Source organism: Topomyia yanbarensis, chromosome 2 (genome assembly GCF_030247195.1).
Source record: "Topomyia yanbarensis strain Yona2022 chromosome 2, ASM3024719v1, whole genome shotgun sequence".
Lineage (NCBI taxonomy): Eukaryota > Metazoa > Arthropoda > Insecta > Diptera > Culicidae > Topomyia > Topomyia yanbarensis.
In genome coordinates, this window is record NC_080671.1 from 68,677,823 (window position 1) to 68,700,992 (window position 23,170).

Genomic DNA, 23,170 nt, shown 5'->3' on the forward strand with positions numbered 1-23,170 from the left:
TAAATAAAATAGTAATTTTTCGAATCAGAAAAAATCACAAACTATCTATGGCTCACAACAATTTCATTGGTGGTTACCCGCTTAAATGTTTACCATATGCCAACCATTGAATCAAACGTTGAAAAACCATTTTCAGTGTGGTTCGTTATACCATTATAATTATAATTATAGCCTGGTGTAATATCGAACATCAGTGTCGTTTTTCCATGCTCGACCATTCAAACAACTGGTCGTTAAGAACAGTCACCATACCAAAATCAAAGAGAATAGTGAAAGAGACGCAGAGTGAAAATCAGTCAAAACGGCAACACTTCCTTTACGATGATTTCAACACTAGTATTTGGCAACCGTTTCCAAAGGCAGCACTTTAAATGACTCCTATTATATTTTGAAAACAAACCTTTTGTCGATCGTTGGATTTGTTTATCAAACGATGTGCATTTTGAAACAAAGAGATGAAATAATTCTAAAGCTTGTTTTTACTCATACATAGACTCTAGAATGCACCTTCCAATCACGATTGCACTAAATTCTGACGAAAATTCAAATTTCTTTTTTGATAGATTTACAATACTTATCTCCTCCAACTCAGGCATGAGTAATGTTTATTTACATTGCACGATTGGTCTGCTCAATAAGGTATTTTTGGCTTCACACTATTCGTCTCTTTCCCTATTCTCTTTGACCAAAATATACTGTTTTCCATATACATTTTGACAACATACCATTCAAGAACTATACAGATTATGGTAACATGCATATTTTAGATCTAGCGATGCATAAAATGTTAGGTGGAGAAACAAATTTCTTCCCTTTCACATTTCAATTCTATCGATTGATGAAGTTTTATTTTGTTACGCGCCATTTTCAGAAGAGAGCCTTCCTAAGACACTAAGTGGACTGTCGCTTTAACCAACTGACCTATCGTCGTAATATTGTAAGACGAGGATTTTTGATCATGTTAAGTTATAGGTTTTTGGAGCAACGTAAACAGATATACCTATAACAAAGACCACCAGAGTAATATTAACCTCTGGCGCAAAAGTACAGTGTAGTATACAAATATTCAATATAGGATACACGGAAAGTATTGGAAATGGTATCTAAAATGAGTATGGTAGTACAATAGTTGAATATCAGTAGTATTCCTAATATGGTGAGTATTATATGAATAGTCTGGAAATGGTTCCAACGATTTCTGGAATGGTACAGTCAGGCATGCACAAGCACGGTGCAGCTCCGTGTCCTATTGCTATGCACTGACTCATAATGTGTTAGCCTTAAATTCATTGAGCTAGTGCTTGCGCTGGTTTCCAATGAGCTAGAGTTAGCAAGTAGCACGAGCACCGATGAGCGAGAGCCCTCGCTAGCACGGTGATAGCTAGCACGCTGCACGGAGCTATAGCTCAGCTATAGCAAAGCAGAATAAAAAAAACAACGCGTTAGTGTGAGTGTGATGCCTGCATCGTTTTTTCAGCAACCTGTCGCACATTCACCAATGCATAGTTCTTGCTTTGTCCTATTCTTTCGTTCCATAGCTTACACTACTGCACCGTTCTAGCTCATCGGACAAGCTTACCGTGCCAGCTCATTGAGTTAACTCGTGCTAGCTGACTGAGCTAGCTCACCGAGCTTGCTCGTGCCAGCTTACCGAGCTGGCTCATGGTGCTAGCTTATCGTGCCAACTCGTTGTGCTAGCTCTCCGAATTCTACAGCTCGAGCACGAAGGTTACCTAGCACGAGCGGTGTCAGTGCTTATTGCTTTTGGTTCGTTCAAAGCGGCCGCTCAGCTCGTGTTAAGCGGCCCTTACACGTTCAATATTTTTGTCAATACTAGAGAGTATTGACAAAAGTATTGTACGTGTAATGGAAAATTTTTTATTGACGATGTGGATTTCAAACGGGACTGAAATATTGTAACAATACCGTCAATACTGGTATTGACAAAAATATTGAACGTGTAAGGGCCGCTTTAGGATCTCGTGCTGTGCTTCATGCATCCCTGGGTACAGTCGTGATGCGCTGGTTGGGCCACAGTCTTGTCCAACTAACGAATTTGATTCGCTAGTTGGACTGACTGACAAATGTCAAAAACTCCAAAGGAGATGTTGGCAGTGTAATTGCATCTATTCACATCTCTAATAATTGTCAGATTGATTGTCAAAGTAAATTTGACATAAGATGTTGACATTCAGATGCTTTTTAGTTGGACAATGGTCCACCTAAAAGCGGTCCAGTTAAAAAGTGTCCAACCAGCGAATCACGACTGTATTTATTTATACGGGTAGTTCGTTGAAATCGGTCAATAAGGTCGCCCGTAGTTTTTTTTAATGCCGTTTTTGCTTGAAGCGAAACTGAGTCATTTTGTAACCCCAACTGCTGTCAAAATGTATGAACTGACAGCGGTTGGGGTTAGAACCTGACTCAGTTTCGAGTTCAAGCAAAAACGCTATAAATAAACCAGCCCGGGGACAACTTGACAGATAGTGCTTGTTTCATATATGTACCACCGATTTGATGGTGGCGGTAGTATGCCTTTTCTGTACGACTACCACGAACAACGACACGAAAAAGTTTCAAGAGAAAAGCGTGTTTCGTTACGTGTGTTATGAACGCCGTCAATGCGGCTAGAACAACATTTAGAAAAAGCGTATTCCAAAATGTGGATAAAGAAAAATATTATTAGAGAATAAATTTATCCCTGATTGGAAACCGTCAGCAAAGTTACATAAATCTTATTATAGATTAAGCTGGAAGATGTTGTTTTTAGCAACCGGCTCTCTTCCTTCCTAAACATGTTTTGGTTTTCTTGTTGTGTGAAGTTTGTAATCGGTAAATCATTGGTGTTATAAATGAAATATAAATGAAAAACTTTTTGGCCAATGAAAGTAAATCACCAATAGGGTTGCCACCTCTGGAGAGGCTTTGACCCGGAGATTTTCACTGATCGGGGGTGGTGGATTTTGAGTGGAACGAGACAGAAAGTGGAATCAAAGCGATTGCTCGGCATTTTAGAGCACTTTAATCGCTTTTAATTACTACGTTAAAGTAAAGCTGTAATTTTTTGACGGTTGAGAACGGTTTTATCGGTTTAAAGTGGTGTAGTAGTTCACTTTCCCGACTAAGTGCCAAGAATACAAAAGCACCAGCTACTCTCACTGTAGAGGATAAGTTGAACGAGCATTGCTCTCCTCCACAACTAACAGGAAAAGGAGAGCAAAGGAGGCAGAGCTGCGGCATCACACTATGTGGTGTCGGTTATTCATCACCAACAAATTTTCATTTCGCAACAAAGGGGCAAAACTCACCTCCGTAACCCGTTTGATGTTTACCTAGTCAGTTGGATTAGAACAAATCTGCTAGACCTTAGTGCAGCTGGCGATAAGCACCACTATGAGTGAAATTATTTGGTAAAATTGCAACAAAAAATTTTTTTACACCATTTTGAACGACTTAGTGGAATGCAACATTTCAATTGTAGCACATGACGAAATATTATTTTCCTTAACCCTCCGGAAGTCGCGCATTTGGCCTACCGAACGAGCAGCCGCTGGTACTCTAAGACGATTTCGCTAGATTTTCAGAGCGCGACTGCCGGAAGGTTAATTTGTGGTAATTTGTTTTTCATTTTCATTGCTTTGTAAAAGAAATTATTAATATTTGGTGAACTCATCTTCGCCACCTTGAAACGAAGGGTTAGTCGGGCAAAATAAATCTGAGTAATAGTTAGCTTAGACTTTTGAAATATTTTGTAAAGAATCAATTTCAAAAAAAATCAACCTATGCTTCTTCCCACCAAACCCGGAGAAATTGATGTAAAACCCGGAGATCGCTCCCGAAAACCGGAGTCTCCGGGTCAAACCCGGAGGGGTGGCAACCCTAATCACCAAGCTTAACAATTCGTGAACCTGCGACATCTTGTTTCAAGTTCATTAAGAACGTCAAGAATTCTAGCATTTTGATTGGGAGAATAAACAATATATGTAGGATTTTCTACACATTTAGCAAAATTGGTTTTGAATAAAATTTGTGTGCTTTTAACAGAATTCTGGCATCAAACCAGTAGCGCTCGGTTTCAGCAAGAATGCTGCCAGGAATGTACAATTTTGTTCGAATTCGGCCAGAGTTTTGTTCGACTTTTGCAATAATTCTGTCCGGAAGATGTTGCGATGTTTTTGGTATGGATCCCTTCAGAATTATTCTGGCATTTTTCTCGGCTCTACCGGAGGATTTCATGCCTTAGGAGATGTTGATTAGTTTCGGAAGATTTTCGGAAATTCCAATATAAGTGGTAGTGGCTTGATTTTGAAAGTCATCTTCTTGTATTTCCGAAAATCGATTTATTTTCTTTCGGATTTTTTAAATTCCAAATGGAATCTATGTTTCCGTTTAAGTATGGGGGAATGAGGACAGTTTCTAATGTAAACAGCGAAATAAATTTGATGATAGAAATGCTTAAACTGGTTATTTTTTAGATATGAAAAATAGTAAATGGGATGCGCCTTTTTCAAATTTTGCTCCATTCGAGCCGCCATGACATCACCAAATCACCACAAAATTTGCTTATGAGTTCAATATATGGGAGCTGTCAAGTTGTCCCCGGGCTGAAATAAACAGACTAAAAATTTCAAATGTCAATAATATCGGTCAAATTTTTTATTCGCAACGCTTATCTGGATTTGGTTTTGCAATGCCAAACACTACCAAAAAATTAGATCTTTCATTGAAATTGCGATATCACCTAATTTGGGTGGCCAGCTTGAGAAATTTTGACTCCATCAGAAATAATTTTATATTTGGGTACGTTATATGCAAACATTCCATGCCACTCACAAAAATCCCGAAGGGTCAATGTTTGGACAGCAAAGATTGTTGTACTTTGTTTTGTTTACGAATGTCGAACCTGTAGAACGCCAGTACACGGAAACAACAAACTACCTAAAATTGAGTTCCTTTGACTCAATCTCGTGGTATCGTGGGGGAACTTAAAATTAGGTAAACCGTGTTGAAGGTAGTTTCCATTTAACCACGGCAAAAATTACAACTCATTGATAGGTTTTTTATACTCAAATTTAAGTTGAATTTACCTAATTTTGAGTTCAACCCAAACAACTCAAAAGTAACTTCCCCCACGGAAGATCTCGACTGAGTCGAACCTCTCGTTTTGTTTTTGACAACACTAATAAGTGCGAAAGCGACGCACAACTCAAAAGTAAGTTAAAAGAACTTTTCTGCAGGTTGTTTTATTTAACCGTGTATAGCACAGGAAAATATTATTGTAAATCAAATTTTGTAATATTTTTGTAGTTTTGTTAATCGCGATATATAGTTAATACGGTTACAACGCGCTTATTAAATAATTTTGTGATTTTTTTTGGCGTGTTAACTGTTAGGGAGCATAAATTTGTTATATAGAACACATTTTGATCATGATCCGCACAAAACATTTTGATTGCATCCTATTTGGAAGTGGTTGATTGAAAATGTTTTGAAAACATATGGTATGACTGCTTTTTATCTTAGATTTTTTCAATCATTTCTCTTACTCTTACTTTTTAGCAGAATCAGTCATTATCAAAATGTCATCACGACGCTCCGAGGTCGCTGGCCTTGCCAGCGCTTCCAATGAGTGCCGTCTGCTGCTGAACGTAGCCCGGTACTACGGTGTTATATCGAAAATCGTTGATATTCTGGACCATTGTCTACCACCGCCAGTTATCGATTGTCTTCAAGTGATTCACACGCCGGAAACTCAGTCCATCGTAATTTGTTATGGCGAAATTATTGTTGAAGAGTGCTTATCCGAACCAGAAACTGCATTGGAGCAAGACATTGCGAGGGATGAGAAACTTGTGTTGCAAGAGGCAACGGAGGAGCCGAATACGATGATTGCTCCACAGGCAATTGAAGAACTATCTGGTGAGACAATTACTGAAGACCATGTTGAAGAGATGTTCTGTTTTATTGAACAACCGGAAAATGTGGCAGATGCACTGGAAGAGGATGATCTCGGGTTTGATGTTATTGTTATGGATGAAAAAGTGGAGCCTGTCGAAATGGTGGATGGTGTTGACGATTGTTTTAATGTGGATTCGAGTGATGATGAAACCGGTGTTTCGGAGTATTATGTAGAATACCTACAGGAGGAAAATTCAATCGTGGAAGAAGCGACTGACTTGAAACAAACCAAGTCGAGCGTGGAGAAAACAGCAGTAATAAAGAATAACGGTGTCATAATTCGGTACAAATGTCAATTTGTTACGTGTGATAAAAGGTATCAGTTTGCCGGTGAATATGATGAACATCTTCGAAGATGTCATGCAGGCATCATAAAACCTCCGATTGAGTTACAGTGTAAGCACATCGAATGCACCGCATTGTTCAATGACACTTACAAACTGTATCTTCACCACAGAAATCATAAAATGCAGCTTAAAGCTAAACCCAAAACACTTTTTCGCTGTGACCCATGTCAATCGACATTCGATACGACAGAGGATCTTAAGAAACATTTACGCAAACACGGGACAGTATATAAAAAGGGCGTCAAAACTAAAGTTATGAGACTTTGTGAGTTTTGTACGGAAATTCTCGATCCAAAGATTAACGAGTACAACGTACATTGTTTGAACGTGCATGGGCATGCTCTATATAGTTGTTTCGTATGCGGAAAAAATTTCCATCTTATGGTGCATCTTAGTGAGCACATAAAATCTGGCCATGATGCCGTAACGACTCAACAGCATATCAATCAATCTCTCTGGAGAATGTTCCACATAGACGGCTTCACGATCAAGGAATGTCGTATTTGTTTTCGGCTATTTGCTTCGCCAAAATCAGATCGTTTGCATCGAGAACATCACTTGAAAGAGCTTTCTCTGACCTGTACAAATTGTGGTGGAAAACACTATGAAAGCCATTGCACTGAACCGCGTCCCAAGTATGGGAACGTATACGAAAAAGTTCAATGCGATCAATGCCAACGGTGGATGTCGAAAAAGAACATTAAAGAACACATGGCCACACATACTAACGAGCGGTTGTACCCCTGTACGGTATGCAAGAAAACATTCAAAGTGAAACGAACCGCACATCGACACATTCAGAACCACATTAACGCTCAGAATAAACAGCGCAAATGCTACGACTGCGACCAGGTGTTTGAGTCCGAAAGCTCTATCCCGGAACATTACCGGCTCGAACACCAGCACCTGACGCCGTACAACTGTCTGATCTGCGGCAAAGGATTCTATCAGAAAAGGGATCTGGGAGATCACTCGCATACTCATTCGGATGAAGAGCGCCGGCGAATGTCGATCCAGAATCCGGTCGAACACTATCAGCTAGGGAACGCACGGGTGTACGAGTGTACCCTATGTCGGCGGGCTTTCTCGACCAAGCGAGCAACGGTGGCTCATTTCATCGTACACACTGATCGGACCTTCGTTTGCGAGCATTGCCATATGTCGTTTCGGGTGAAGATGACTCTGGAAGATCATTTGATGGATGTCCATAAAGTCAAATCATAGTTTGGAAAAAATCGCACGCAAATGGTTTTTAACTATCAGTATTGGCGCAAATGTGGCACGTATTTTAAGTTAACTGCAGTACATTTTAAGGAAAAATAAATTTTAATGCCAATTCAACCTGTCTAAACATTTAAATGAAAGTACGTTGAAAATCACTATCGCACGCTGGTTCGCATGCATGAATCACCATCGAATTCAAGTTTGCATGCAAGGTCCGTATTGTGATTGCTGGCCGATCGTAGCGCCGGATAGTGGCAAGTTGCTACTTGATGATAGCATTTTAAAATGACAGTTTCATATCTTACACACACTGAAAACTTCACTTGTATGACAGTCATCAGTGGTATAGTCATTCTATGATTATGCGTTCAACGAGCCTTACTCAATCATTCTCCTCTCTTGGCTATTGCATTTTTCATACTCAAAACACGTACAATTAAATAGTGCCCGAGGACCTTGAAACAGTTCTGGCGCCTATGTTCGTTTTCACCTTATCGTTTTACATCCAATCGTAGTCAATCTATAGATTAAATGTCATAAATAGACTCACAGCAAACTTGTAAGCTCCATCCTATCTCACCTTTATTCGACGATCAACAAATCGTATTACAACCCAATTAGCTCAAAAGAGGAGATTCCCTGGTTTTCTAGAGCTCTACTGATCGCAAGATATCGGCCTACATGCTCCAGTGAAAGTTTCGTTATCTCGGGAGCTCTTCTGCGAACCCATTATGACAATGTCACGGAAATTGTAGTTCTTTGATAGACACGTCTTTTATCGTTCCAACTATCAGTGTTGGGTGATAGGGTAACAGGCGCGCATGATGGTTTTACTTGTATCCGTGGTTATCAATTTGAACTAATCCACTCAGTAAAAGTTTGCGTCTAGATCTACAGATTGTTAATAAATTCAAGATGTTGATTTAATATTATATTTATAAGAACTGCTACCGGTTCAGGCGTTTCAATTAGTGTTGAACGGGAAAGCAGCGAGCGCCGTTCGATCGGGCAAAAAGGCGTTCGAGCGAAAAACGCTGGTAACATAAGTGAACACATCACGTCACATTCATTATCAGTAAAGTCAAAGGTTTTGTTGCAACAAAAATAATAAGTAAATTAAACTGGCAAAACAAGATGATAGGAGTAGCTGAACGCACGAAATTGTAGAGCAGTGAGTCGGTTTCGTGTGTACCCGTGAGTATCAATCAGGATTGAGATGTGATCCAGCGCAATCCTCGCAGAAGCATAATGCTTGTGATTGTGAGTGTAGTGATACTGTGCATGACACGTTCTGCGCTAGCAGCAGACGGCTTAAGATTTATATATGGAAGTATGTGACAGTGCATGCTATCAGCTGAAACCAGTTACTACATGAATTAACCTTTCCGTTGTAGATGTTTTTAAGTCTGCCAGTGAGATCGATTTACAGTTGAATGTCACTTCGTACACTGTAGGTTGCAAGCTCGAGTCAACGGGGAATGACGTCAACAGTCAGTTTCTGGGTCTGTATCTCGTGAATAAAAAAATTGAATCTCAGGTAAGACGATGGGATAAGTATCTTCTCCCACTTTCCCTCATAATATCTAGGCTAGGGAAATATGCTAATATTAAAAATGGTCTCATACCACCGTTCAAAAATTGGCAAAAAGATCTATTAGATGAATTTAAACCTACATTATAAAAAAGAAATGCAAATTTTCGAAAACAAATGTAATACGTTTTATTTATTTTTCAAACATCATAAACGTCTCAAAAGGTGAAGTCCTTGGGCGCGTACTCTTGGGTGGTGGATAAAGGCCTATTTACACTCTCGGTGAAAATGAACGTGAACTCGATGCGCACCAAATTGTTTTTCCCAAATTCTCACTTACTAGTGCATATAATTTGATGAAACTGGATCTAATATTCATATTCCACGGTGAGATATGTTAGCAGGGAATAATTTATTTGTTTACCGGGAGTGCAAACGCGACAATGGACGGAATTGATGCGGAGTGGTGAATATAAATGTCATAGCTGTTCACGATGAAAGTTCGCCTTCGAATGCCAGTTGAGCGTGAAATCGTTGTTCGCTGATAAAATTGTTCACGACGACGTCCACTGTGAACAATGGAAGGTATTCAACACTTGTTCGCGTTCATTTTCACTGAGAGTCTAAATAGTGCTTAAGGGGTTATATACAAAGTTGTTGCGAAAAAGTGAGCTAAGTTCGTGATTTTTTATTTTTAAAGTGTTTTATGCAAATTTTATTTGAGAAAGCGAAACACTGTTAGTTAGTAGCACTGTCGAAGATAGAAAAAACAAATTGAATTAAAAAAAAATATTCAAGATTTTCGGAGTTATGGCCCATCCCCCAAAGCATGTTTTTAGCAGAGGTTTGCGGTGAACGCTCTCCAAGCCGAACCACTCAACCGAAATCCAAAAACTAAAAAGATTATTTAGGAAAAATGTATTGTGGTATAGTTGAATGGATCGGTTTACCAATAGAAAAAAATTTTCTTGCAAAAGAACATGTCTGATCTCCAGGAGGAGCGGCTCAAAACAGCGTCTGTTCTCCATGTTAGGGGCGGCTGATCATCGTCCGCGTGCCAGTGAAGGACTCTAAGCTCAACTGTGCACTATGGTCCTCCGGAAAGTTAGGGGTTGGTGTCAGGCCCTGCGAGCCAGCCGTAAAAAACCAATTGCAGCGAAAAGTCAACAAGATAAAAATGCGAACCGATACCAATGGCGACGACCACTGCGACGAAAAGGGACTAGCGATTGAAAGCTCGGAACGTGGAACTGCAGATCTGTTGAAATCGGGAGCACCCGCGTATTCGCCGATGTTCTCAAGGACCGCGGGTTCGGAATCGTAGCGCTGCAGGAGGTGTGTTGGCCAGGATCCATGGTGCAAACGTTTAGAGGTAATCATACCATCTACCAGAGCTGCGGCAACACACATGAGCTAGGGACAGCTTTTATTGTGATGGGCGATATGCAAAGGCGCGTGCTCGGTTGGTGGCCGATCGACGAAAGAATGTGAAGGTTGAGGATCAAGGGCCGTTTCTTCAACATCAGCATAATAAACGTGCACAGCCCTCACTCCGGAAGCACCGATGATGACAAAGGCGGTTTCTACGCGCAGCTCGAACGAGAATACGGCCGCTACCCAAACCACGACGTCAAGATCATCATTGGGGACTTAAACGCTCAGGTAGGCCAGGAGGAGGAATTCATACCGACGATTGGAAAGTTCAGCGCTCATCAGCTGACGAATGAAAACGGCCTTCGACTCATTGATTTCGCCGCCTCCAAAAACGTGGCCATTCGTTACACCTGGACATCACCGCTACAGACGGAATCGCAAATCGACCACGTCCTGATCGATGGACGGCACTTCTCCGACATTATCGACGTCATGACCCATCGTAGTGCGGAACGATACAAACAGAAGCGGAGGCAGCAGACACGCCTCTTCCGGGAGAAAAAACGCCGCCTGGAAGAAGTGGAGGGCGACGAAATGGAACTGCTGTGCCGTTCGCATGATAGACGGAAGTTCTACCAGAACCTTAACGCATCCCGCAAAGGCTTCGTACCGCAAGCCGAAATATGTAGGGATAAGGACGGGAGCCTGCTGACGGACAACCGTGAGGTGATCGAAAGGTGGAAGCAGCACTTCGACGAGCACCTGAACGGCGAGGAGAATGTAGGTACAGATGTCCAAGGCAACGGAGGATTTGACTACGTCAGTGCAGTTGAGAACGGGAATGAACCAACTCACACGTTGAGGGCAGTTAAGGATGCCATCCAACAGCTCAAGAACAACAAAGCAGCTGGCAAAGATGGTATCGCAGCAGAACTCATCAAGTTGGGCCCGGAAAAATTGGCCACTTGTCTGCACCGGTTAGTAGTTAAGATCTGGAAAACCGAACAGCTACCGGAGGAGTGGAAAGAAAGGGTGATCTTTACAAGAAAGGCGACCATTTGGAGTGTGAGAACTTCCGAGCGATCACCATTTTGAATGCTGCCTACAAAGTGCTATCCCCGATCATCTTCCGTCGTCTATCACCTAAAGTAAATGAGTTCGTGGGAAGTTATCAAGCCGGCTTCATCGATGGCCGGTCGGTAACGGACCAGATCTTCACCGTAGGCAAATCCTCCAGAAATGCCGTGAATACCAGGTCCCAACGCATCACCTGTTCATCGACTTCAAGGCGACATACGAGCTATGGAAAATTATGGACGAAAACAGCTTTCCCGGGAAGCCGACTCGACTGATCAAAGCAACGATGGACGGTGTACAAAACAGCGCAAGAATTTCGGGTGAACTTTCCAGTTTATTCGTATCTTGACGGGGACTGAGACAAGGTGATGGACTCTCGTGTCTACTATTCAACATCGCTCTGGAAAGTGGGATGCGACGAGCCGGGCTCAACAGCCGGGGCACGATCTTCATGAAATCCGGCCACTTTGTACGCTTCGCGGACGACATGGACATTATCGCCCGCACATTTGGAACGGTGGCAGACCTGTACACCCACCTGAAACGCGAAGCAGCGAAGGTCGGACTGCTGGTAAATGTGCCCAAAACAAAGTATATGCTGGTAGGCGGAACCGGAAACGACATAATCCGGCTAGGAAACAGCGTTACGATCTACGGGGACACCTTCGAGGTAGTGGAGGATTTTGTCTACCTAGGAGCCGTACCTAACGTGAGCCGTGAAATCCGAAGACGCATCATCAGTGGAAATCGGGCATACTATGGGCTCCAGAAGAAACTGCGGTCAAGAAAGATTCACCCCCGCACCAAATGCACCAAGTACAAAACGCTTATAAGACCGGTGGTTCTCTACAGGGCACGAGACTTAGACCATGCTCGAGGAGGACCTGCAAGCGCTAGGAGTTTTCGAGCTACGGGTGCTAAGGACGATCTTCGACGGTGTGCAGGAGAACGGTGTGTCGCGGCGAAGGATGAACCACGAGCTCGCTGCACTGCAGGGCATGTTGCAAGATTGCCGGACAACAATCCTGCAAAGATGGTGTTCGCTAATGATCCGGTTGGTACAAGAAGGCGAGGAGCGCAGGGAGCACGATGAGCGGACCAGGTGGAACGTGATTGGGCGAGTGTTGGGCATAACCGACGTTGGAGAGCTGCAGCTACAGATCGAGTATTGTGGAGGCAAATTGTTGATTCAGTGTTATCATGAAATTGATGTTGAACTAAATGAATGAATGAATTATCAGAAGTATGTACTTTCAGAATATTCAATTTTTTTTCGATTTTTTGAATTCCAACTTTGTATATAACCCCGAGATCCGAGCGAGTGCTGGTTCTTTGATCTCTGAATCCCATGACTCACAATCATTAGATCGAGTGTTTTGGCGGACATCTGATATGGATGTTTCTACTTTCGATGGGGAAAAATATTGGTTCAGTGGGCATAGTGATCGATTCATTCGACTCAGATCAATGAACTGTCATCTATAAGAGATGATCAGACTGAAGGTGGATGTTTTTATCTCTCAACTCACACGAACTGTCGGTCTGGCTCGTGAAGATGGCGAGTAACACTTGTCTATAACGAATCGGATTCGCTGTTTTCAGAAACAGGGACGACAATCTTTTATAGACCTTACCTCTTTCTTAAACATGCTGTTCAGCAAATAGTTAATGCTCAACTGGCCCAATATAATAAACTGAAACACCTAGTTGTTGAAGAAATTCAATCTACGTGAACCACATCACCAAACACCTAAAAGTAGTTCAGATGCATGCAATATCTATTTCTTTCTGAAGCTAATATATTTTCATTTCTTCAATAGTGTAGAAAATCTCTTCTTCCACTTTATAGATTTACTCTGCCTTAACATTATACATGCATGCTAAAAATAATCTTTCTATACTAACACTCACTAACACAATAAATTGCATATTCTCTTATATACACTCACATTATCTCCCATTCTAAACGTACAAACGCTCGACCTTCGCGATAACACAAACCTGGTCCCAAACACGAATATGCAATTGCAATCATCCACACATACTTACGCCCGTGATCTTGCCAACGTTAAAACACCCCAGTAATTAAGTGAATGTTTTAGCACTTACAAATTTGCAAATGCGGTCTCAAGCATTAACCCACCGCTCGCGTCCCATCCGGAAGTCTCTACTTTCGATCCTAGGAGCCTAGCCTCATGCCTTCAATTGAACCAATAAAAAAATGACGCTCATATCCACTGGACAACACGTTCCATGGCGACGAGACCGAGAACTCTACTGCCGTTATAGTCATATTTGTCCCATATTCTATGGGATTCCCTATATACATGGTACAATTATGCGTAGAACGGAAGACTAGTCAAGGAAAACTCACTCTCTTTTAGCATCTGAACCCGCACACTGAAAATTAAGTATCAGATTCACGGTCCGGGCAATCATCTAAAAGCACGCGAATATGCGAAAGGGCATACGGTTATAAAATTGAATTTATATACGCGAAGTCACATACATGCGACAACCATGTTAACATACAAATGCTTGAGCCCTGCGCGATCATCCACGCAACCTATACCCGCGGTCTCGCAAACATGATAATATCCCGGTGGTAAGGTGTCTCAGCACTCATAAATTTTCAAATGCGATCTCAAGCGTAAACCTACAAACTTCTGCGCTCGCGCGATCATGAATCGGTCACTTCCGGAAGTCTATTCTCGGTACCAGCAGTCTAGGCCCATGCCTTCAATTTGACCAATTAAAAAAAGAAAGCTCTTATATCCACTGGACAACATGGCGGCATGACCGGGAACTCTAGTGATATGGAGTAACTCACTCCCTGTCAGAATGGGATCCGCACACCGAAAACTAAATATCAGAGCGTCGGTCCGCGTAGCCATCCAAGAACACACGCGAATATGTGATTGGTCACAGTGTTACAAAATCGAATCTATTCACGCGAAGTCACGAGCACACGCGACAAACACGTCAACATATGAAGGCTTAAGCCCTGCGCGATCATCTACGCACTTCTACTCCCGTGATCGCGCAAACTTGATAACACTCCGGTAATGAGGTGAACCTTTTAGTACTTATGAAGTTACAAACGCGGTCTCTAACACGAACCTGCAAATGTACACGATCATGAATCAGTCATGTCCGGAAATCTTTACTCTCCATTCTAGCAACTTAGGTCCATACATTCAGTTATAAAGCTCATATCCACTAAACAACACGTTTTATGGTGACATGACTGAGAACTCTAGTGATATGGAAGAACCCACTTTTCTCTAGAATCTGAACCGCACACGAACAAAATAAGTATCCGATTCACGGTCCGCGCGCGATCATTCTAGAACACACGCGAATGTGCGAAAGGCACATTTAGGTTTTAATATAGAATTTATATACGCGAGGTTACACACATTAGCACGCGCGACATACAAACGCACACGCGAGCGAACATGTTAACGTACAAATGCTCGAGCCCTTCGCGACGATACACGCTGCAATAAGAGCCGTAGCGTGCGGTTGGCCGGGTCGGCCCTCGCCAAGGGCGCCAACCTTAGGGGGACGCTGAAATCCTGATCTGCTTTATAATAAGAGAGGATAAATGTTAAAATAAGTCAAACTAAATTTTTTTTCGAAAATCGAACTGAAAAAGAAAGCAAATGTAAACATCAAAGGAGCGCACAACTGAGACTCCACCATAGGTGTCAAAAGACAACCCCACGGTCCTCTTAGTCTCATCCAGATTTATTCATAATATATGGTGTCGTTCTTAAAAGAAAAGTGGATAAAAGAATAAGCAACGAACATGGTCGAATTGCACAACACGAAAATTTCAACTGCAAAGACTTCAAATTAAAAAATTGTGAAAATATTGCAAAATTTGTCGCCAGTAACGTAATTTGCATGCTTTAGTCAGGCAAAAATATTGTCGGCTATCTTCTCTTAATGTATGAATAGATGCTACCGATTTTATACGAAGTATGTGTAAAAACCTTTGTCAGCAAAAAATCATAAAAGCATCTTTGTTTTGCTCACATGTGCAAAAAGATGGGTGGAATATTACTGGGACATCAACGAAATGTCAAAATGGCATACATTTTTTATATCAATTAGAAGTTGCGTTTCTCTAAATAGGAACCGTATAATTGAATGCGCAGATAGCAGTATACTGACAAAATTATGTAGTGTAGCGTGCGGATGAAGAATTTCTTGGTCAAGAACGAGACATAATGAAGTAGGGCAGATTTACTGTTAATTCATCATTCGAACTCTCTTGTCCAGGCAAGTAAAGAATCTTTCGTACTTTAAGGCTGCTTTCGTAAACAGTGCGCTCGGTAACTGTGTAAATATTACATTATATATCAATAGATGCATAGCTTCATTGACAGATGGGCGAACATGACTAGGTGAGGAGTCTATCGCTGAAGTATAATACTTTTTGAAACATTAAATACGGACGAAATACAGGAACAATTCATAATTGTCTACTTTGATTTTGGATGATTCATACTAAAGAGACTAGAATAACAAAGAGACGCCATGTTCCGTTTGGAATTCCAATTTTACCGTCAATGTCATTCCAAACGAACAAGAGAGTTGTCAATCGTAAATGTTTAGTATTATGTGGCATTTTTTTAAGGAAGTATTGTTATGCAATTCATTAAAATTACTAAAGATTTTAAAGATAAAAATATCCTCAAACCAAATTTGTTACAATACCGTGTTTAGAAACGCTAAAGAGAAAATGGCTTGGTTTTATGGGAGCAAGAAATTCAGCATGAGAGTAACGAATATCAAATGATGCAAATAATAAATTTTGGCCTAATATGATTTTGCTGCTGCAAAATACGATTCCTGCAGATATAACTATGTTTTAGCTGGTCGAGGAACTAAGCAGACCAGAAGTCGCATCGGATTTTTATATTGGTTAGAAGAAACAAACAGAATAACAACAAAGTTTGGTGAGGCTTGCACATTTGCAGTGTTGCCTGTGACCTGTAGCCTGCTTGCTAGTTGAATTGCTTTCACTGAGTTAAGATGGCGTCTCTTTGTTATTCTAGTCTCTTTAGTTCATACTATCATCATTTTTTTGGGTTTCTTTCTCTTTATGCTACCATAAGTCATTCTCCGAATGAAACAGAGTAACTAAATTTGGTACAGTTTAACGTGAAATGTTGATATTCAGTAAATCTAGTGTAATCACTTTGAATAGTTTGGTAAATTTTGTGAGATTTCGTCCTATACATTAACATATCCAGAAAATTTAACCAAGCAAACGTAAGAAAATCCAGCTCGCACATCAAAATAATTCAAAATTATCCGAACTTAGAAACGACTGAGAGTGCAGTCAACGCCACGGTTCCAAGAGTTCCTAAAACGTATCGCCAGAGATAAATTTAATATCGCTGAAAAATACACACTATGTTTTGAAATCGGCCAATTTTGATTTTTTCGATCTGGCAAGCAATCTGCAGTTGCGACAAACGAAGTCAGATTTATGTTACAACCAGGATTTTGAACCAGGGAACTTACCACAAAGAGTGCGTTCAAAAATTTCATCTACCTCTTTTTTGGACAAGACTGCGGTTCCTTGGTATTCTGGGATGACTTGACATCGTGCCGTGATGCAAAATTAGTTCTGTGTGGAGTTGTGTAGCGTCATCAAGATAAAATTTGTTCCCAAAGACTACAATGCGCCAAACTGTAAATCGAAAGCTACTGGACGAAGCAGCAGCTAAAAAATTAGTAGAAGAAAGCAGGGAGAGAAGCTACAGTTACTACCGTGTGAAAGTTTATGACTGTCATTCAAAACTTATTTTTAAATATTATTTTTCATGTTGTAGCGTCATTCAATTAGCAGGGAACTGGAAAGCGTGAAATATTTTAATATTAAGAGCCACAGTACTCAAAGAAGAGATAAAGGGGAGAAAGTTTAGAATTGCGTGGTTAGGGTCATATGAGCCAGCTTAAAGTTTTCTGATGACCTAACCCTTTGTCTTCTACCGCAGGAGTCAGGATATTTAATAAATGCGAATCATCTGAATATGCGGCATGTCCGGACAAGCGTGATGTGATTCAGTGCTTTATGCTGTCGAAACCGACATATGTATACATATCACAAACTAAAAAAACTCTCTCTAAATTTTGATTACGAATTAATTTTTGGCCACGTGTTCTACGTAGTGCAATCATTTCGTGGCCAAACTTTAGTCCTAAAGCTAAAGATTATCGAACTGTGCTAATTGAAATCAGAAGTGCATGTATCGAGGGTTCGTTTGTCTGTTCCATTTGACTATGCATTATAATAGGGATGACATACCGCTACCAATAATATTCAACTTGGTTACATTACGATTGAAACACTAAGATGTCTTTCAACGAATGTATTTCACAAAAATTAATCATTACTTTCAAACTACGTTTCTCACAGAAGTGTATTTCTTAACATATTGAACGTGAGTAGTACCACGTTCCTGTGGTGATTAAACTGAATGCAATGCGGCCACATTTTGTTTTCAACAAACATTTCACTTCGCTTACAAAAGGCTTTGTAATCAATCAATATTATGTTGGTAAATCGCCGTCAGATGATTTAGAATCAGGATGATTCATTTTCGATCCTCGCGTTTCTTCCAACTGGATAAGTAATAACGGTTCTTTGGTTGGACCAGTGGCTATCGCTGTGACTCTGTAAGTAGCGGGTTACCCACTACTCGGGTTCTTATTTGCTCGTTGGACCCTGTTTGTCAGGGCGGCCTAGGTACTCATACTAGAATTTTGGATTTTAGTTTTTAAACAAACAAAAGGGAAATCAAAACAAATATATGAATTTATCGACTTTTATTTTCTCCTCCAAAATCCTCACGCTGCAGCTGCTACGTTTGTGGGTGCAAAGGTGTGTGGTCTGTTCCGACCGACCGCAACTGTAACGGCCGCGTTCTCCTGCTGGTTTTCGTTGGCTGCTCCGGCAGCGGTCCTTTACTGTTAGCTAGGACGGTGAGCTTTGGTCCTTTGTTGGAACCTCCATAGCGACGATGGCGAAGTTGGAGGCAAGCGGCCATGGACCGAGTTACATGAAAAATAGTTGTGGGACAAAGGATGTAATATCCGATCAGATGCTTCATTTTCTTTTTATATTGTGATAACTTTTTGTGTTTAAATTATCCGATATTATCATGGAACCAAGTATCCCCAAAGATCCAGTGTCCTCACTCTACCCTATTTAAGGTGATGAAAAATTGTACGGCACATATTACGCTGAAAAGATAGACTAGTAATTATTTCCTATTCGTGTGAGTGAGAGATGAACTCTTTTTGCCGGTTTTTTTCAGTTTCTGCAGTTCTCGTTTTTTTATAGTATATCGAGGAGTACAGGGTATAAATAATATTTTATTTATACTTTCAGATCATAAACGCCACAACCATAATAACCGAGGTGGACCTTCAACCCAGCAATGAATCAGAAGTATGTGGCGTGAAAACCTACGTTTGCAAACTGAATCAAACCATTGTCCACAGTACGACTGTATTCGTTGGCAGAGCACCAACGCGGATAGATCCGGCCGATTTCAAATGTGTATCGGAAAATCGAGAGTTTTTATGGTGTGAATTTCCACGTAACGATCACTGCGATTTGAACACCTTGTATAAACTTTCCATGATAAGGCATCACGTGCAGTCTGAATGTGCCCTGGAAGGGCGACTCGGTGATCGAATGCGTTTCGATAGTCGGAGCGATACTTGCCTCTACTCTGCCGGACATAGGAGTTTTACGTTCGAGCTTGAATCTCTGAATGTCATTGGAAGAACCGACATGGAGTTTCACATCAACCATTACGATTTAGTAAGACCGGCAGCACCAAAACTACTGCAGGTCATCAATATCACTACTACACGTGTTGACATTGCATGGAATTTAAACGCGAGACTTTTGAATCTAGATCGTAAATTTGAATATCAATTTTTGTTGGTATCAGAGTATGGACTAGAGCAGAGTTCTTTTGTTACGAAGTCTTTTGATGTTGCCGAAAAAAATTATCATACAATTGAAAATTTATCGCCATATACCGGATACGAATTGTCGGTTCGCGTTCGAGTTGTATCAATTGCACCGCGGAATGCCGAAAATGAATACTGGTCAGATTGGTCCTCAGCGAAATTCAGAACCAAAGCTTGTAAACCGCATCAAACACCTGTGACAGCTCCTGGGGCGTATAGTCTAAAGGAGATTAAGGGTGATTTCGTGACTGCTGAAGTTTACTGGCAGCAAGTTAGTCCACTCCTACATAACGGTCCCGGATTCAGTTACAACGTTTCGGCTATTTCAACGGAGGGCGAGAGGTAATCTGTCGTAATTGATTTTATTCCATATGCTTATACATATACGATATTTACAGATTTCACCCTACCTCAATGAGTAATGAAACCGCTTTGTTTCACCAATTGAAAATTGGTTACTATCTAGTTCAAATATCATGCTACAATAGGGAAGGACCCTCCGATGACTTTAACGTAATTGAAATATTTCCACCTGCGGAAGGTTTAAAACCAACTATTAGAAAAATATTGTTGGACGACGAGTTCCATCAACTGTCCTGGTATTCTGTTCCAAATTTAGAGTACCTTTTGAATTACACAGTTATCTACTGTAATTTCACTGCCACCGGATCCTGTCGTGACGCAATAAAATTTGCCGTGCTACCACCAACCGAAACGACCTTCAACATTACATCGGAACGAGTGTTGAATTTTGCAGTCGCGGCCCACTATAGGAACTACTCATCGGATCTCGCCTGGCAAAAGTGTGTAGTATCCAGCGTGACCGGCATCGCCCAGCCAAAGTTCAGCTTCACCGATATATCTGCGAACTCCTTTGTTCTTCGTATGAATAATTCCTGCACGGATCGATCCCTCGTTCAGCGGTACGGGATTAGTGTGTGGACTGCGGATGATGCCACTCTTGTACAGACAATGGGCTTTGATCCGTACGTTACTGTGATACCAATTGGTAATCTGAAATCCAGTACTGAATACAATGTCACGGTAGCAGCCTATGACGATTCGGAAACCCCACAGCAGACAACGGCTGTTGTTCGTACAATACACAGTGGTAAAATTACACATGCTGAGTTTGTTATTTAATCGAAAACTAATTGAATCGTACGCGTTGTAGGCGTTTTCTTGCACTCTCTATTTTATTCGTTAGGTGTCATAGTCGTGCTTATTGGAGTGAGCATAAATACATCCAGGAAAGTAAAAAAGATGATGAACATCAAGGTTGACATTCCGCTAGGATTGATGGGAATCGATGAAACAATCGTAAGAATGTGTTTTATAATTTGTGTTAAGAATGTGTTTTATAATTTTGCTTTGTAGAACAACGAAGACTGTGAGAATGCGAATGGGCTTCTTAAAACAGCCATCAAAGATTTTAGTTCAGTTAATACTTCTGAAGCAGCCGACGAGTATGGTATGGATTCTTCCTTAAAACAGTCATGTGGACACTGGAAGAGACCCAAGAATAGTATTCAGATTTTAACAGACGATGCATACGTTTTACCGTCGTCTCTCTCCTTGATAGAAAAACTCGAGGATAATCAGATCAGTACCATTTCATATCCAGGTTATGTTTCATTGACCTAGTCAACGGGGTAGGAACTGGCAGTACCCATGTGATAAACCGTAGGCTTGGTAATGCAAGCGCATTATGATAAACTTAAAAAATAAAAGGTTGTTAACTATTTTATGTGAGAATTTTCAATGTGATTATTATTCATAAGCCCAACTAATCAAACAATCGACGGATACCGCTAAGGATGGTACTTGGACGTACTTGTTCCCAGGTTTTCGTGATGGTGTTCGTTTAGCGAGAATGCGTTCGACAAAACTTATCTCCTCATACATGATCAATCCACTGTCACACATAATCAGAGAACATTGGTGACGTACCCAGGGTAGATCCCTACATTCCAATTATTTATTCAGTCGATACACCAGGCACGTAGTCAGAGCCTCTTCGCATAAGACCGAGCATTCGTGATGTGGAGCATTTGCTGAAGGTGAAAATGCAGTTTAGGCTTACGGGAGTCACCGTTATCGAGTTCTACCATATCAGGCATTCAGTGCTAAGCGGTCATGCATAAATGACATTTTAGGGGGTAGCGGGATATACCAATTTTGCGACGAAGTGTGACGAGGGAGAGGGTAGGGTCAATAGTTGTGCGATGTAGCATTAGGTTTAAATTTTTTTGACGCCCGTCAACACCCATTGATTAAAAAAAACAATTTAATGTTCTTCTATTCTAGAGACATAAATAACTTTTCACGCGATTTTTCATATACCTATTTGAAAGACGAAAAAAATTGAATTTTTTCAACAGTCGGCAGCGTTGCGAGAGGGGGGAATCTTTGAAAGTGCTACGTTATTTAGAAGGGAGAGATTTTGTGACCAAATGCTACAAGAAGGGAAGGACGGGGTCGAAAACCGCCGAAAAAAGATACGTCATTTGTGCATGGCCCCTAATAGCATTCAACAAATTGACCCAGGTGAAACCATTCATTTTCTAGGACAAATTAAAACAAGTGATTGTGTATGTGTATGACAACGCTGTAACCAAGATACTCCTCATATAGATGAACGATTAGAAAATCAATGTTCGGCTACAAGATCTGACACCACTTATTTGAACCGTGGCCATTAATATAACATTTGGAATAAATAAAATTAATTACGAAGGACACATGAACTGCTTCCTGGTGTTTCAATTAGTGTTTTTTGTGGTAGGAATCTGGGCGTACCGACCCATTTATTCCATCTTGACCATGCAGTACAACACATATTAGCTTGACCACGCAGTACAACGATATCACCACTACACAGAGAATTTTTTTCCACACTCTCCTATACTATTACCTGAACTACAAAGAATTTCCGAATTGGTGGTAGCTGTACAGATAATATTGACAACGACAAAAGCTGCGTCAAGCACCTCAAAATCTACAGCTAGCACCATCATTGAGTAAACACATCACACTCGTAACCCGTAAGGCTAAGAAGCATGGAAGAAATCAGATGTGCGCGAACATGAAGGCGGTAAACACGTTGATGACACGGAAGTTTTTTTTATTTAGGCCCAAATGCGGTAGCTCGACAAGGCCGATTGTTCGTTTTTTTACAATAAATAAAAAAAAACAAGTTAAGTTTTTGGTCTCGTTCAGACGCAGCTTTCTGCTGCGTGTTGAGATCCTTTTTCTAGGGGGCGAAATATTGCCAGTGTTGTCCACTGCAATTTGAGGTTCGATCCGATTGTCTTCTTTCGCGTTGTCGTTCATGTCCATGTCCTCATCCGTACTACTTTCCTGCTGCTCGCGGTCAGATGTTCCAGTTTGTCTCTTACTCTTATCGGTCGTTATTGTATGTTGGTATTTTTCGGCATTCGTTTCGTTGTTGTTGTTGCTGGTTGTTGCTGCTTGATGCGGAGATGTTGGTTTTGCAGCTCTTAGTGGTTTAGCGTAAGATGGTTCTGGGCTGATTTCAGTTGGATTGGTTAAGTTTTCCTTAACAGTTTCTACGCAAGGTTTTCCGAGGTGCAGCTTCTTCGTGCAGCACTGGCACGTAGGAATTTGCCCTGGGTACGTGTCTAATGATGGCTTG

At 41.0% G+C, this 23,170-nt stretch overlaps 2 protein-coding genes across 3 annotated transcripts; both read left to right on the forward strand.

Moving 5' to 3' along the window:
• The first annotated feature begins 5,261 nt into the window (after nt 1-5,261).
• On the forward strand, nt 5,262-7,646 carry LOC131678333 (zinc finger protein 33B-like). 2 transcript variants are annotated; one of them, XM_058958397.1, is made up of 2 exons: nt 5,262-5,501; nt 5,560-7,646. In XM_058958397.1, exon 2 carries the CDS (start codon nt 5,580-5,582, stop codon nt 7,527-7,529), a length of 1,950 nt encoding a protein of 649 aa, XP_058814380.1. In that variant the 5' UTR covers nt 5,262-5,501; nt 5,560-5,579; the 3' UTR covers nt 7,530-7,646. The 2 variants fall into 2 exon arrangements, with proteins under 2 accessions (XP_058814380.1, XP_058814381.1); XM_058958398.1 differs by having other exon boundaries at nt 5,563-7,646.
• Nucleotides 7,647-8,511: 865 nt separating this feature from the next.
• Nucleotides 8,512-21,262, forward strand: LOC131678335 (cytokine receptor-like). Its single transcript, XM_058958401.1, has 6 exons — nt 8,512-8,859; nt 8,924-9,066; nt 18,923-19,857; nt 19,914-20,626; nt 20,690-20,835; nt 20,893-21,262. The coding sequence occupies exons 1-6, from the start codon at nt 8,778-8,780 to the stop codon at nt 21,157-21,159; spliced, it is 2,286 nt and encodes a 761-aa protein (XP_058814384.1). The 5' UTR covers nt 8,512-8,777; the 3' UTR covers nt 21,160-21,262.
• Nucleotides 21,263-23,170: the final 1,908 nt, after the last annotated feature.